The sequence below is a fragment of the Terrapene carolina genome, unplaced genomic scaffold (genome assembly GCF_002925995.2).
Source record: "Terrapene carolina triunguis isolate 2854851 unplaced genomic scaffold, T_m_triunguis-2.0 Scaffold21, whole genome shotgun sequence".
Taxonomy (NCBI): Eukaryota; Metazoa; Chordata; order Testudines; family Emydidae; genus Terrapene; species Terrapene triunguis.
This window is the reverse complement of record NW_020664372.1, coordinates 40,317,144-40,332,609: the sequence shown is the minus strand read 5'-3', so window position 1 is coordinate 40,332,609 and position 15,466 is coordinate 40,317,144. Positions and strand designations below refer to the sequence as shown.

The 15,466-nt window shown below is 48.4% G+C and overlaps 1 protein-coding gene across 5 annotated transcripts in view; it reads left to right on the top strand.

The window, feature by feature from the left end:
• Nucleotides 1-1,849: 1,849 nt before the first annotated feature.
• The window catches only part of LOC112109708 (interleukin-1 receptor-like 2), a 44,089-nt gene continuing 30,472 nt past the window's right edge, over nucleotides 1,850-15,466 (top strand). For 2 of the 5 annotated variants that reach the window (XM_024204318.2, XM_024204302.2), the window contains exons 1-3: nucleotides 1,850-2,324; nucleotides 13,386-13,696; nucleotides 14,903-14,972. In XM_024204318.2, the coding sequence (XP_024060086.1) occupies nucleotides 14,912-14,972 (61 nt within the window). In that variant the 5' untranslated portion in view covers nucleotides 1,850-2,324; nucleotides 13,386-13,696; nucleotides 14,903-14,911. Of the gene's footprint in view, nucleotides 2,325-13,385; nucleotides 13,697-14,724; nucleotides 14,973-15,466 lie in introns of those variants that run through there. The other 3 variants (XM_024204327.3, XM_024204310.3, XM_029910573.1) reach the window with 2 other exon arrangements.

Here is a 15,466-nt window from a genome sequence, read left to right as displayed (position 1 = left end):
CCTGCACCCTCCTTCCGTCGCAGCCCTGGGTCACTGGTAACTCGCTCCCCGGGCAGGCCATTCAGCAGGAATTTTGGATGTGCACAGAACACAGACAGGATTGGTTACCATATGGTTACAGAACTGCAGTAAAGTGGAACAATTTTCAGCTTGTGTGACTGGAGGATATCTGGATGCATATTATAAGACTGTCCTCCATAAATGAGGAAAAGTTGAGGTGCCTTTATTATTCTTTTGTTCCACTCTTTCTTTCTATGGGGAATTTGCCAATGCAATATCACTGTCTTCTTTTTAAACAAACAAGGCAATGGCTGTTGAAAATAGCAATTCCAGTCCTAATAACCACTGGGAAGCATTTCTTGCTCAATTTTATCCTACTTTTTCTACAGCAAGTTACAGTGGATCAGTATATTTGATTTGGGAGAAATGAAGTAACTGAGCTTGAGCACTGCTGAATTTTGAGATGTTCAAATCTGGAAGGCAGGTGCTGGGGGGAGGAGGCTGTGGGTCCGCAGGGGAGCACGGCAGCATGTATGCAGCAGCGTGTCTGGCACTGCGCGAAGCCAGACACGCTGGTCTGAGTGGCACGGTAAGGGGGCTGGGAGGTTGGAGAAGGGGTAGGGGGTTCTGGGGGGGCAGTCAGGGAGCAGGGGGGGTTGGATGGGGCGGAGGTTAGGGGGGCAGTCAGGGGCAGGGAGAAGGGGGGTAGATGGGTTTGGGGGGGCACTCAGGGGACAGGCAGCAGTTGGATAGGCATGGGAGTCCCAGGGGTTTGTCAGGGGGTGGGGTCCTGGGGGGAACTTGGGGGGGGTGTCTCAGGAGGGGGCAGTTGGGGACAAGGAGAAGGGAGGCTTAGATAGGGGGTGGGGTCTCAGGAGGGGGCAATTAGGGGACAAGGACCAGTGGGGCTTAGATAGGGGGTGGGGTCCTGGGGGGCAGTTGGGGCAGGGGTCCTGGGAGGGGGTGATCAGGGGACAGGGAGCAGGGGGGTTGGATGGGTTGGGGTTTCTGTGGGGGGCAGTTGGAGGGAGTGGATGGTGGCAGGGTGGGGCTACCCTCCCTCCCCATGGAGTGTCCTATTTTTTGAATATTAAAATATGGTATCCCTACCCTTCCCAATACAGCTCTCCATTCAAAGCAGGCTGTAGAATGAGGTCTCATAGATCCCTGCTGCTCCTGCAAATGGGCTGCCCCAAGCGTGCTTGCTTTGCTGGTGCCTAGAGCCGCCCCTGGAAGCCAGGGTCTGCCAAGCAGGCTTTACAGGCAACTTCCAGTAAAGGCTGTGATCCCAAGGCATTTTAAGGGGCGAGACAGAGGTGCGCTGTGAGAAACTGCTACTTATAAGCCAGTACTGTACAGTGAAAGGAAAATTACTTCAATGAGCCTGGAGCCAAAATACTTATTTGCTCTGTCTGAGAAAAAGTATTTGTACTAGTGCGTGACATACCTTCCTGCACGTGTTCATGGAAAGACACGTGTGCGGAGATGTCAACTGTGTATTCAATCAAACCCTAAATTCTCTGCCCGGGCTTGTTTTTCCTGCTGCTGCCTGACGCAAGGTTAGGGCCGCTGTAACGACCGGCCCTAGCAACCACGCGGCCCCCTGGCTGAAATCCCAAATCGCGGCGATTTAAAGTGTTTTAAATCTCAAATCCGAGCGATTTCTCCCTACGGTGCCTTAGCAACGCTTCCCGCCTCGGACAGCAGCAGAGCGGGGCGTGTCCCCTCTGCACCAAGCGGCTGCAAACCGGCCGGTGTCTGCGGTGTAGCACGGTGGGGAAGGGGCTGCACCTGCTGCTGCTCAGGCGTGGGAGGGAGGAGCAGCCGGGCTCTCGGGCGGAGTCAGCAGCCACCGCGCCCGCTTCCCGCATGAGGCTGCGGCATAGCGCGTTGGGCGCAAGGGCACCGCCCAGCCGCTCCCTCCCCACTTGCAGCGCGCTCCCACCACCAGGCTCCGGCGTCCGCGCAGCGGGACTTGGTGCCTGGCCCCAGTCTCCGTGGTGGCGCCCGGGTTACCCCGCTGCCGCCTCGGGGCGCGCCAAAGGCGACGGGGGAAGGGTTGGCAGGTGGGAGCAGGGTCAGGCTCCCCGCATGTGCTCCCATCTCCCCGCAGAGCGCTCGGCTTTCACCCACCATCCCCGAGCGCGGCCAGCCTGGGGCGTGCCCCGGCCGCCCCGTCTCCGCTCCCAGCAGTGCCTGCCGCACACCCCAGAGAGCAGCATCCCCGGGCTGGCTGGTGTCTCCTGGGAGGCAGCTGCCAGGGGCTGGCTCGCTCCCAACCAAGCTGAAGCGAGGAACCAGCTCTCTCCCGTCTCCACCCGCAGGTAAGAGCTTCTGCCTCCCAGAGCTGGGAAAACGGGCGAAGCGAGCTGAACCCTGCCTGCTCCTTTTAGTGGGGACACCAGTTTCTCTTCCCAGCTGCAGCCAATCTTCTCCCCTCTGCCCTGAAATACGGAACTAAACCCCCGTGGCTCCCTGCTCACACGAGGGTTGGAGTGAGGAGAAGCTGCTGTGGTGGGGGAAAGCGGGGAGGGGTTAGCTAGCTAGCTAACTTGTTCTGTTTTGCAAGGTGATTCACAACGGCACAGGTTTCCACATGTGTATTTCAATAATTTCTGTATTCGAGCTTAGAGGTGTTTAATTTGCAGCTAAAAAGATTCTGACCCTCCTACCTCTGTGTTTTAGCCCTGCACCCTCCCTCTTGCACAAACTCCAACAATAAGATTCTGATGACCAATTGCTGCTGTTAGCTGGTGTCTGTACTGCCCATTGTCTGTAGTGGGTTTGCACAGATGTAAGTGACTGGAAGAGCCTCCTAAGCCACATGCGTTTCTTTTACCACTGAAGTGTGGCTTGCAGAACTCCCCAATGACCCCCCCCTCCATTTTCCACCTACTAGACTGAGGGTGGGGAAGCTCAGGACCTCTGCCTGGTCATGAGGTAGGGGCTTCTGCCCAGTGGCGAGGAGGGTCACGGGGCTTCAGCCCCGCTGGGCGCACGTGCCAGGACTCGGGGCTTCAGCAGGAGTGGGGCTGAAGCCCCAAACCCCATCAGGCGCCTCCCGGGGGACTGAAGCCCTGAACCCCGGCAGGCACTTCCCACGGGGCTGAATCCCCAAGCTCTGACAGGTGATGACTACTTTAAGACACATGTTGGTGATTCTTTTATTCAGTAACGTGCCATCCCCACGTCGTGTCTTAGGGCACTGTATTTCAGATTTGGGGGAGGAGGCGGGGCAGGGGTGAGCTGGGGCGGGGGGTGCCTCGGCGGAGGGGGGAGCTGCCGTGGGGGGGGGCGCCTCAGGGCGGGGGCTCAGGGACGGGGGGGGGGCGCAAGGTGGAAGTTTCGCCTGGGGCGCGAAACATCCTTCCACCGGCCCTGGTGAGGAAGTATCTTTTATTGGACCAACTTCTGTTGGTGAGAGAGACAAGCTTTTGAGCTTACTACACCAGCTCTTCTTCAGGTCTGGTTGGGATTGTCTCTCTCCCCAACAGAAGTTGGTCCAATAAAAGATATTACCTCCCCACCCCCACCTTGTCTCTCTGGTATCCTGGGGCTACAACACCGCTGCATGCGACAGTGGAAGCCAAAAAAACACTTCTGAGGGACAGAGGCAGAATCCAGCATGCTCTGCAGGTATAAAAAGCATTAAAAACTAATGTATGTGATTGCAGTCGATAAACAAGACTGAACAAACACAGGATCAGACTTATGTAAGAGAGTACACTTTTGACAGTTTGCATAGAACCACACCTCATATATTTTTTTGGCAACCTATTATAGTCCTACATTCACAAAAGAAGGAATTTTTAGTGCTCTTTACATGTAAGAGTGGTAAATAAAGTCTAATCCAGGAGTGATTGGGCAATACGATGCAGAGCGATGATAAGTTTGTGCTACTTGGGCCCTGGCCAACAAAAATTGTTTTGTAGTAAAAGGGCTATATAAAAATTAACCCTTCATTTCTCTGCTTAAAACTAAGGTTGATAAACGCAATATTAGGATTTATACATTTTGAATGCTAATACCGCTGGTTTCTCATTCTGGTATCCCTGGTTTCTCACTCAAATAAAAATTTTACACATTCATTGAATGTTTTTTTTGAAATGCTGGTGCAATGTGCTTACATTTGAACATATATTAACTGTTCTTCACTCATGCATTTCCAATATAAAAAACTAGAAAACAGACAAAAGGTAGTGAACAATTCCTTGACAGAAATATATTTTTATTTTCTTTACATCAACATTGAAAGGGGGTTGGGGTGCGGGAAGGGGCTCAGGGCAAGGGGTTGGGGTGCAGGAGGGGTGCGGGCAGAGTGCGGCAGGGGGCTCAGGGCAGGGAGTTGAGGTGTGGGGTGCAGGAGGGGGTATTTTCCAGGCCCCCGAGGACTACGCCCTCCCCTGCAGTATGACTGACTATCTGGAGTTGCTGCTTCAGGAAAAGTTTGCAGCTATCAGCAGCCAAGATTAGGGACAGTCTCTACGCAAAAGAATTAATGGTCACAAATCTGACATCAGGAATCGTAATACTCAAAAACCAGTGGGAGAACACTTTAACCTGTCTGGTCATTCAATGACAGACCTGCGGGTGGCTATCTTACAACAGAAAAACTTCAAAAACAGACTCCAACGAGAGACTGCTGAGCTGGAATTGATATGCAAACTAGATACAATCAATTTAGGATTGAATAAGGACTGGGAATGGCTGAGCCATTACAAACATTGAATCTGTCTCCCCTTGTGAGTATTCTCACACTTCTTATCAAACTGTCTGTACTGGGCTATCCTGATTATCACTCCAAAAGTTTTTTTTCACTTACTTAATTGGCCTCTCAGAGTTGGTAAGACAACTCCCACCTGTTCATGCTCTCTGTATGTGTGTATATATATCTCCTCAATATATGTTCCATTCTATATGCATCCGAAGAAGTGGGCTGTAGCCCACGAAAGCTTATGCTCTAATAAATTTGTTAGTCTCTAAGGTGCCACAAGTACTCCTGTTCTTTTTTCAAGATTAGGGAATTAACCTGAGGCTGCATTAGGTCACACTTGGCTTACTTTGTTATTGCTCCAACAAACATGTCGAAATCTATAGCTTTCTTCCACCCAGCTTTCTTCTGGCACAGTTCAGAGAAAAAACTGACACTTGGAGAACTGATTTTGTGACCTGCTGACTGCATGGACTACTACTAACTGAAATGGACTAGATTTGGAAATAAAATACTAATTGTTAACTGTACCTGTGTTATGTTGCATATAAAAATAACCTATAAGTAATGTAGTAAGCCCTCTTCACCCCGCAGTGTGCAAAACAACCCGAACCCAACCTTCTTGGGCCCACTATAGTGGAAAGTCTAAAACACTAATTAAAATAAATGTGGTATGCCTGTTCGAGAAAAGGTGCAGGGCACTGTACTACACAAGGGGCAGTGAAACAAATAAAATATCAACACCTTTCGCCTTAATGCCTGGCCCTATCAAAAAATGTCATCATATGTCCTATGCTTTTCCAGGAATACCTGGGCAGGAAAATCCCAAAAGAAAAAGAAGAAAAAAAAGGGGTGGAGTGTTAGGATATAGATATTCAAGCCTGTCTGTTAAGGCCTATACTTTAATAATTTAGGTGTATTATCACTTAGCTAGTTATAGAGATATAAAAGAAAGAATCAAAATCACTCTCTGTATGTGTAAGGGACAGTCTGAGGCCTGGATTTCTTAGGCTAAGGCCTTTGGCTAAGCAGCAGAGGCAGCCATAAACTGGGAAATGTATGGTCACATCCTTACATTCCAAACTAGTCACACTGAAATAAGGTGCTATTGGGCTGTTAGGAATATCAGGACAGGATTGTATTCCTATCACCTCCAGAGAAAGGGAAGAGCCTAGAAGATGTAAAAGGAAACTTAGTTTAATGGCATCCTGTCTGGCAAGAACTCACTTATCAATAGCTGGAATGTGAAATCCTCGCTTCTGTATTGTTTTGTATGTTTATTTGCATGGTCTCTGTCTGGTTCTGTAATTGTTTCTGTCTGCTGTGTTAGGATATAGATATTTAGGCCTGTTTGTAAAGGCCTATACTTTAAGAATTTAGATGTATTTTTATTACTTAGCTAGTTATAGAGGTATAAAAGAAAGAATTAAAAGTACTTTTTGTATGTGTAAGGGACAGTTTGAGGCTTTGTTTTTAGGCTAAGCAAGGCCTTTAGCTAAGCAGCAGAGGCAGCCATAAGCTGAGAAGTAAACGGTCACATTTTTACATTTCAAACTAGTTACATGAAAATAAGATGTTTGGGGCTGTTAAAAATACAATTTTGTTCTGATATTTTTATTACCTTCAGAGAAAGGAAAGAGCCTAGAACATGTAAAAGAAAATTTTAGTTTGATAGTTTTCTGTTTGGTAAAAACTTACTTATTAATAGACACAGCTGGAAAACCCTTATGTTTGTACAGATGTAGTTGTGAAATTTTTACTTTTGTATTGTTTTGTATGTTTATTTGCATGGTTTCTGGTTTTGTAATTGTTTTTGTCTGCTGTATAATTAATTTTGTTGGGTGTAAACTAATTAAGGTGGTGGGAATATAATTGGTTAAATAACCATGTTACAGTATGTTAGGATTGGTTAGTTAAATTTTAGTAAAATGATTGGTTAAGGTATAGCTAAGCAGAACTTTAGTTTTACTATATAGTCTGCAGTTAATCAGGAAGTAAGGGGGGAATGGGAACAGGGGGTGGGGGAATTGGGATCATGTTTTGCTAAGGGGGGGAATGGGAACAGGGACATAGGCAAGGCTCTGAGGTGTCAAAGCTGGGAAGGGGGACACTAAGGAAGGAAACTGGAATCATGCTTGCTGAAAGTTCACCCCAATAAACATCAAATTGTTTGCACCTTTGGACTTCGGGTATTGTTGCTCTCTGTTCATGCAAGAAGGACCAGGGAAGTAAGAGGGTAAAAAAATAAGCCCCCTAACAAGGGAGTAGTTTCCGGTTTCAATAGAGTAGATTGGAGCTTGTTGGGATAGAGATAACTTAGGCCTGGTCTACACTAGGAGTTTATGTCGAATTTAGCGCCGTGACATCGAATTAACTCTGCACCCGTCCACACCACGAAGCTATTTAGTTCGACATAGAGCTCTCTTAAATTCGACTTCTGTACTCCTCCCCAACGAGGAGAGTAGCGCTAAATTCGACATGGCCATGTCGAATTAGGCTAGGTGTGGATGGAAATCGACGCTAATAGCTCTGGGAGCTATCCCACAGTGCACCACTCTGTTGACGCTCTGGACAGCAGTCCGAGCTCGAATGCTCTGACCAGCCACACAGGAAAAGCCCCGGGAAAATTTGAATTCCTTTTCCTGTCTGGGCAGTTTCAATCTCAGTTCCTGTTTGGACATCGTGGCGAGCTCAGCAGCACTGGCAACGATGCAGAGCTCTTCAGCAGAGATGGCCATGCAATCTCAGAATAGAAAGAGGGCCCCAGCATGGACTGATCGGGAAGTCTTGGATCTGGTTGCTGTGTGGGGCGATGAGTCCGTGCTTTCCGAGCTGCGATCGAAAAGACGGAATGCAAAGATCTACGAGAAGATCTCTAAAGCCATGGCAGAGAGAGGATACAGCCGGGATGCAACGCAGTGCCGCGTGAAAATCAAGGAGCTGAGACAAGGCTACCAGAAGACCAAAGAGGCAAACGGACGCTCCGGATCCCAGCCCCAGACATCCCGTTTCTACGAGGCACTGCATTCCATCCTAGGTGCGGCCGTCACCACTACCCCACTGACCGTGGACTCTGAGGATGGGATATTGTCGACGGCCGGTTCCTCGGAGATGTTAGCGGACGGGGAAGATGAGGAAGGAGATGAGGACGACGAGGCAGTCGACAGCGCTTACAACGCTGATTTCCCCGACAGCCAGGATCTCTTCATCACCCTTACAGAGATCCCCTACCAACCGTCCCCAGCCGTTAACCCGGACACAGAATCAGGGGAAGGATCACTCAGTAAGTGTTTAAAACATCTAAACATTTATTTTTAAGAGAACAGGAATATTAACAATATTAACAATGGGTTTTGCATGATTACTTTGCCCTAGGCGCTTAACGTTTCAGTCCCTGGCAGTGCAACTACTGAAAAAAATCTAACAATGTCCGGTTTAGCATGATTGTTCTGCCCAAGCCGCTCTACTGTTTAGTCCCTGCCAGTGCAGCTACAGTAAAATCCGGTCTATATGTCCGGGGATAGAGCTGAAATCCTCCATGGACATCTCCACGAAGCTCTCCTGGAGGTAATTGGAAAGCCTTTGCATCAGGTTCCTGGGGAGAGCGGCCTTATTGGGTCCTCCGTAGTAGGAAACATTTCCGCGCCAGGAGACAAGCAAGTACTCTGGGATCATTGCCCTGCAGAGCATGGCGGCATACGGCCCTGGTCTTTGCAGGCTTTCCCGAAGCATCCTTTCTTTTTCCGTCTCTGAAATCCTCATCAGAGTGATGTCGCTCATGGTGACCTGCTTTGAATTAGGTAGGGGAATGTTAGTATTGGGACTGCTTGCCTGTTCCTTTACAGAACTGTAACCGGCGGTTTACAGCCACGCGGTGGAGGCGGGAGAGGGGCAGCATACAGGGATCTTTCCCTGGGACAGCCGCGAGGGAGTGGGACAGGGGCAGAGTTCATGCTTGCCGGATTGCTTTCAATGTGAAAGGAGGCCAGTGCTACTATTAAAGTTTTAAGCAGCCACAAGTCTACGGCTTACCATGTCGGCCTGCTACACAAATTCTGGTGTCCTGCCCCGCTTCTCTGATCTGCACTGCAAGACCCCAAGCACTGAATGCGAAGGCCGAAAATTCGACCTTGTCCTGAGTGCGCAGTGATAGGTGCTGTGCATGGTCTTGTTCACAGAGAAAGACTATGTTCTTTGTTCACAACTAAATTTATCTTTCTGAGGAATTCACTCCCTTTTTCCCATTCCCACAGCTGCGACTGTCTCCCGACCTAGCCTGGCATCACACTCCCAGAGGCTAGCGCAGATTAGGCGTAGGAAGAAGAGGACACGGGAGGACATGTTCTCAGAACTTATGGGCTGCTCCCGAGCCCAGGCAGCCCAGCAGACCCAGTGGAGGGATAACTTGTCCCAAATGCACCGATCACACATGGAACGGGAGGAGAGGTGGCGGCAGGAAGACCAGCAGGCGACTCAAATGCTGCTTGGACTAATGGGGGAGCAAATGGACATGCTCCGGCACCTTGTGGATGTTCTGCAGGACCGGAGGCAGGAGGACAGAGCCCCGCTGCAGTCTCTCTCTAACTGCCCTCCCCCGCCACCAAGTCCCATACCCCCCTCACCCAAAGTCCAAAGAAGGAGGGGCGGCAGAGTCAGTGAAAACTCTCACTCCACCCCTGCAGACTGCTTTAGTACTAGAAGGCTCTCATTCCCCAAAATTTGACAAGTCCTTTTCTTCCCGCCTTACCCAAGCCCCCGTCCAAGTTTCACCCCCCAGTTTCATGTGTAGTTGCTAATAAAAAATACGTTTCTGTTAATTACTGTTTCCATCATGTTCTTTTAGAGGAGAGTCTGTCTGAAGGGGGGAAAGGGGGTTGGTAATTGGACAGGACAGTCACCTTTACCAGGGTACAGAGGCGGGGGCAGGTTCAGCAGCAGGGCACACACACATTGCAGTCACTAGTTACCCTGGTCAGTCTGGGAGGTGGTTTTCATGTTCTGTGGGGGCGGGGGGGGCTCTGTGACTTTGTGGAGGGGGAGGGCAGTTAGAGATCTTATGCAGCAGTCCTTATCCTGGATCACAGAGCCACACAGCACGGGATTTGTAACCGTCTTCCCCCTGCCACAAAGTCACATAGCCCCCACACACACAGAGTCCCGAACAGGAGGGGTGGCAGACTCAGTTGAAACAACCAGTCCACCACTGCGGAGCCTGTCATTCCTGGAGTTTAGAAGCGTCATTTGCATCACTACACTACACCCGCTCCCCACCACAGTCTGCGTCCCAGGTTCAACACTTTCCCGCGAAAACAGTAATAAAGAAAACGGTGTTCATTAACAAAATTCAAGTGATTTTTATTTTTAAATGTGGGTTGGAAGGGGGGGAACGGGGTATGTAACTGGAGAGGATACTGAACATTTAGTGGGTAAAGAAACGGGGGCAGGTTCAGCTTCTCTGTAACCAAATTTAAAAGTCACAGGTTACCCTGCTCACTCAGGAACCTAGCTTTCAAAGCCTCCCAGATGCACAGCGCGTCCCGCTGGGCTCTTCTAATCGCCCGGCTGTCTGGCTGGGCGTAATCAGCAGCCAGGCTATTTGCCTCAACCTCCCACCTCGCCATAAAGGTCTCCCCCTTGCTCTCACAGAGATTGTGGAGCACACAGCAAGCTGCAATAACAATGGGGATATTGGTTTCGCTGAGATCACAGCGAGTCAGTAAGCTTCTCCATCTCCCCTTGAGACGGCCAAAAGCACACTCCACCACCATTCTGCACTTGCTCAGCCGGTAGTTGAAGAGTTCTTTTTCAGTGTCCAGGGCGCCAGTATAGGGCTTCATGAGCCAGGGCATTAGCGGGTAGGCTGGGTCCCCGAGGATGACTATAGGCATCTCCACATCCCCAAGAGTTATTTTGTGGTCCGGGAAGTAAATACCTTCCTGCAGCCGTCTAAACAGACCTGAGTTCCTGAACACGCGAGCGTCATGAACCTTTCCCGGCCATCCGACGTTGATGTTTGTAAAACGTCCCCTATGGTCCACCAGTGCTTGCAGCACCATTGAAAAGTAGCCCTTTCTGTTTATGTACTGGCTGGCCTGGTGGCCCGGTCCCAGGATAGGGATGTGAGTTCCATCTATAGCCCCACCGCAGTTTGGGAATCCCATCGCGGCGAAGCCATCTATGATGACCTGCGCGTTTCCCAGGGTCACTACCTTTGAGAGCAGTACCTCAACGATTGCGTTGGCTACTTGCATGACAACAACCCCCACGGTAGATTTGCCCACGCCAAAGTGGTTCGCGACTGACCGGTAGCTGTCTGGCGTTGCAAGCTTCCAGAGGGCTATGGCTACTCGCTTCTGGACAGTCAGGGCTGCTTGCATCCGGGTGTCATTGCGCTTCAGGGCAAGGGACAGCAACTCACAAAGTTCCATGAAAGTCCCCTTCCGCATGCGAAAGTTTCGCAGCCACTGGGATTCATCCCAGACCTGCAGCACTATGCGGTCCCACCAGTCCGTGCTTGTTTCCCGGGCCCAGAATCGCCGTTCCACAGCATCAACATGACCCATTGCCACTGTGATGTCCTCGGCGCGGGGTCCAGTGCTTTGTGACAGGTCTGTGCCACTCTCAGACTTCAGGTCCTCACCGCGCTGCTGTAGCCTCCTCGCCTGATTTCTCTGCATCTGCCTCTGGGAAAGGTGGATGATAAGCTGTGAGGTGTTGACAACGGCCATAACTGCAGCGATGGTCGCAGCGGGCTCCATGCTCGCAGTGCTGTGGCGTCTGCACTGTCACTGACCAGAAAAGTGCGCGAACTGATTTCCCGCCGGCGCTTTCAGGGAGGGAGGGAGGGCGGTAGTGACGGAAGGATGACGACAGTTACCCAAAAGCACCCTCGACACATTTTTTTACCCAGAAGGCATTGGCGGCTCGACCCAGAATTCCAATGGGCAGCGGGGACTGCGGGAACTGTGGGATAGCTGCCCACAGTGCACCGCTTCCAATGTCGATGCTTTCCCCGTTAGTGTGGTCTCACAAAGTCGAATTACTGTCCTTAGTGTGGACACCCACGTTCGATTTTGTAATATCTATTCCACATATTCGATTTAAGTAAAATCGAACTACTCTCGTAGTGTAGACATACCCTAAGGAAGTTGTCCCACGGAATTGTGGGTTATTTCTGGCAGACTACCTACTGGACATGAGCAAGTGGGGCTGTGTATACACTGCAAAGCAATAGAAGCGCTAGCATGGGCCTATGTTGCAGTGTAGATGTACCATAGGTCTAACTTGAGGACCAGGCAAATTGGTTGAAACTGTAGTAAAAAAAATAGAATAATCAGCCACATAGATGAACACGATATATTGGGGAAGCGTCAACATGACTTTTGTAAAGAGAAATCCTGCCTCACCAATCTGTTAGAACTCTTTGAGGGTGTCAACAAGCATGTGGACAAGTGTGATCCAGATGTGTTATAGTGTACTTGGACTTTCTGAAAGCTTTTGACAAGGTCCCACACCAAAGGCTCTTAAGCAAAGTAAGCACTCATGGGATAAGAGAGAAGGTTCTCTCATGGATCAGTAACTGGTTAAAAGGGTGGGAATAAATGGTCAGTTTTCACAATGGAAAGTGGTTATCCGTAAGGATCTGTGCTGGGACCTGTGTTATTCAACATATTCATAGATGATCTAGAAAGGGGGGGTAAATAGTGAAGTGGCAAAGTTTGCAGATAATACAAAATTACTCAAGTTAGTTAAATCCAAAGCAGACTGTGAAGCGTTACAAAGGTATCTCATAAACTGGGTGATTGGGCAACAAAATGGCAAATGAAATTCAGTGTTGATAAGTGCAAAGTAATGCATGTTGGAAAACATAATCCAAACTATACTAAACTAAAACGATGGGATCTAAATTGGCTGTTACTACTAAAGAAAGTGATCTTGGAATCAACATGAATAGTTCTCTGAAAATAAATGCTCAATGTGCAGCGGTAGTAAAAAAATGAACATTATTAGGAACCATTAGGAAAGGAATAGTTAAGACAGAAAATATAATGCCACTATACGAATCCATGGTATGCCCACACCTTGAATGCTGCATGTAGTTCTAGTCGCCCCATCTTGGAAAAGGTACAGAGAAGAACAATAAAAATGATTAGTGGTATGGAACAGCTTCCTTTTGAGGAGAGATTAAAAAGACTGTTTCTGTTTATCTTAGAAATGAGACAACTAAGGGGGGAAATGATAGAAATCTATAAAATCGTGAATGGGGTGGAGAAAGTGAAGTGTTATTTACCTCTTCATGTAACACAAGAACTAGGGGTCCCACAATGAAATTAATAGGCAGCAGGTTTAAAACAAACAAAAGGAAGTATTTCTTCACACAAGGCACAGACAACCTGTGGAACTCGTTGTGATGCTGGCAAACCAGGTGCTAGCTCTTGCCAAGACTGCAAGCATTAGCTAAGAACTAACAGACTCATAGCTGGAGACTGGACCAGTTCACCTGTGGGTTAGTTTTGCTCAAAATTAGTCTTATAAGAATGCATTTAGTGTTTAGACTGTGAAATGCTTGTAAGTTGCTGCATGCATGAATCTCACTTTTAATGTCTGTATTCTATGCTACAAAAAATACGTAAGTTTTGCTTTATAACTTTGAAAATGTTTGTTCTCAACCCAGGTATGGGAATCGTCCCCCCCCAGCCATCCAGAAGGACTATCAAAATAAAGATGAGCCATCAAGGAACATCACAATACAAAGGATTGGTTAATGGCCCTATCCTACCTGGGAAAAGCTACATGCAAGGAAGCTCATCCTATGGACTTGAAAACTGAATGAAGGAAATAAAATCACAGGAAATTTGTCTATCTCTCTCTTTGCTGTTTGAACTCTGGGAGGGCCAGAGACTGAGGCAGATATCCCCAGACACTTTGAATTGACAGATCTCTACAGCTCTGTCACTCTAGTGATTTAGATGATAACTCATTTGTGTATGTGTATATTTGCTTGCTTTAACCTGTAAATAACTCTTATTTCTTTTTCCTAGTTTAATAAACCTTTAGATAGTTTATTACAGGATTGGTTACAGGCATTGTCTATGGCAGGGGTCGGCAACGTTCAGCACGCGGCTCGCCAGGGTAAGCACCCTGGCGGACCGGGCCAGTTTATTTACCTGCTGACGCGGCAGGTTCGGCCGATCGCGGCCCCCACTGGCCGCGGTTCGCCATCCCGGGCCAATGGGGGCGGCGAGAAGCGGCGTGAGAGAGCGATGTGCTGGCCGCGGCTTCCCGCCGCCCCCATTGACCCGGGACGGCGAACCGCGGCCAGTGGGGGCCACGATCGGCCGAACCTGCCGCGTCAGCAGGTAAATAAACTGGCCCGGTCCGCCAGGGTGCTTACCCTGGCGAGCCGCGTGCCGAACGTTGCCGACCCCTGGTCTATGGTGTAAGCTCCTTGGTTCCAATTGATCTGGGGTAAGTGACTGGTCTCTTGGGAATGGACGCAACCTGAATATTGTGTGATTTTTTTTTTTTTTTTGTGTGACCATTTATCACTGAGTCCAGCTTGCCTGGGTGGCAAGATAAACTGGAAAGTATAAGGGGACTGTCTGTGACTCCATGGTAATACTGTTACACCAGGAGTTCACATTTGTTACTGAGTTGGTGAAATCGAATTATAGAACACACCACCAGTCTGCCCTGTTTTTAACAGTCTGCCCTGCGGTAGGCCCTTGTGAGCTGCTCCAGACAGCGTGACATGCGTTGCCAGGATATGTTGTGAAGGTCAAAAGTAGGTTAAAAAAATAACTAGTTAAGTTCATGGAGGATAGCTTCATCAATGGCTATTAGCCAAGATTGTCAGGGACACAACCCCATGCTCTGGGTATCCCTAAGCTTCTGACTTCCAGATGCTGGGACTGGATGACAGGGGATAGATCACTCGATAATTGCCCTGTTTTGTTCATTACCTCTGAAGCACCTGGCACTGTCCACTGTCGGAAGACAGGATACTGGGCTATATGGACCATTGGTCTGACCCAGTATGGCCGTTGTTATGTTCTTATGAGATCCTTGTGTACAAAAAGATCTATAAAAATACAAATTACAGTGTGGATGCTTGTAATTTTTGTCCTGCTCTGAGTTGAACTGCTTTGAGAAAGACGATACTGATTTTTTTTTTTTTTTTTTTGGTCGTAGTAAAACGTAATGGCTGCAGCTGTGTTTACCTGTAGTATAATCCTAGTGTTTATCTCTTCAGTGAAGGCAGGTAAGTTGATCAGATGGTTTCCTAATTACCTTCTCTGAAATGCACTCTTTTACACATACATGTATTAAAGTAACTTACTTCTCAGATACCTGAAAACAGCTATTTAAGAACAGAGATGTAGTAACCAGTAGTGATGCTAGTCTGAACTCTATATTTAGGGTGTGCTGTATTTTCATTATAAAATGGTGTGGCTTTTATTTTTGTGATCTTAAGTTGCCCTGGTGTGAAGTTTCAGTGCATTATGTATGCTTTCCACACATAGGCATTTTTAAATGGGCACTGGAAAAAGTATTGAATATCCTAAATTTGACACACATTTGACAATTTCAGTGTGGAGAATTCTCAAGACCTATATCTGTAAATCTTTCAGTGTCTGTGTATAATCCTACAATGTATACACCTTATTGTTCCAGATCTGGGAAGGGTTAGGCTGACAAATTATTTTACATGGGGCCTTGAGATTGTATCTGTTGATTCCATGCTGCAGTTGACAG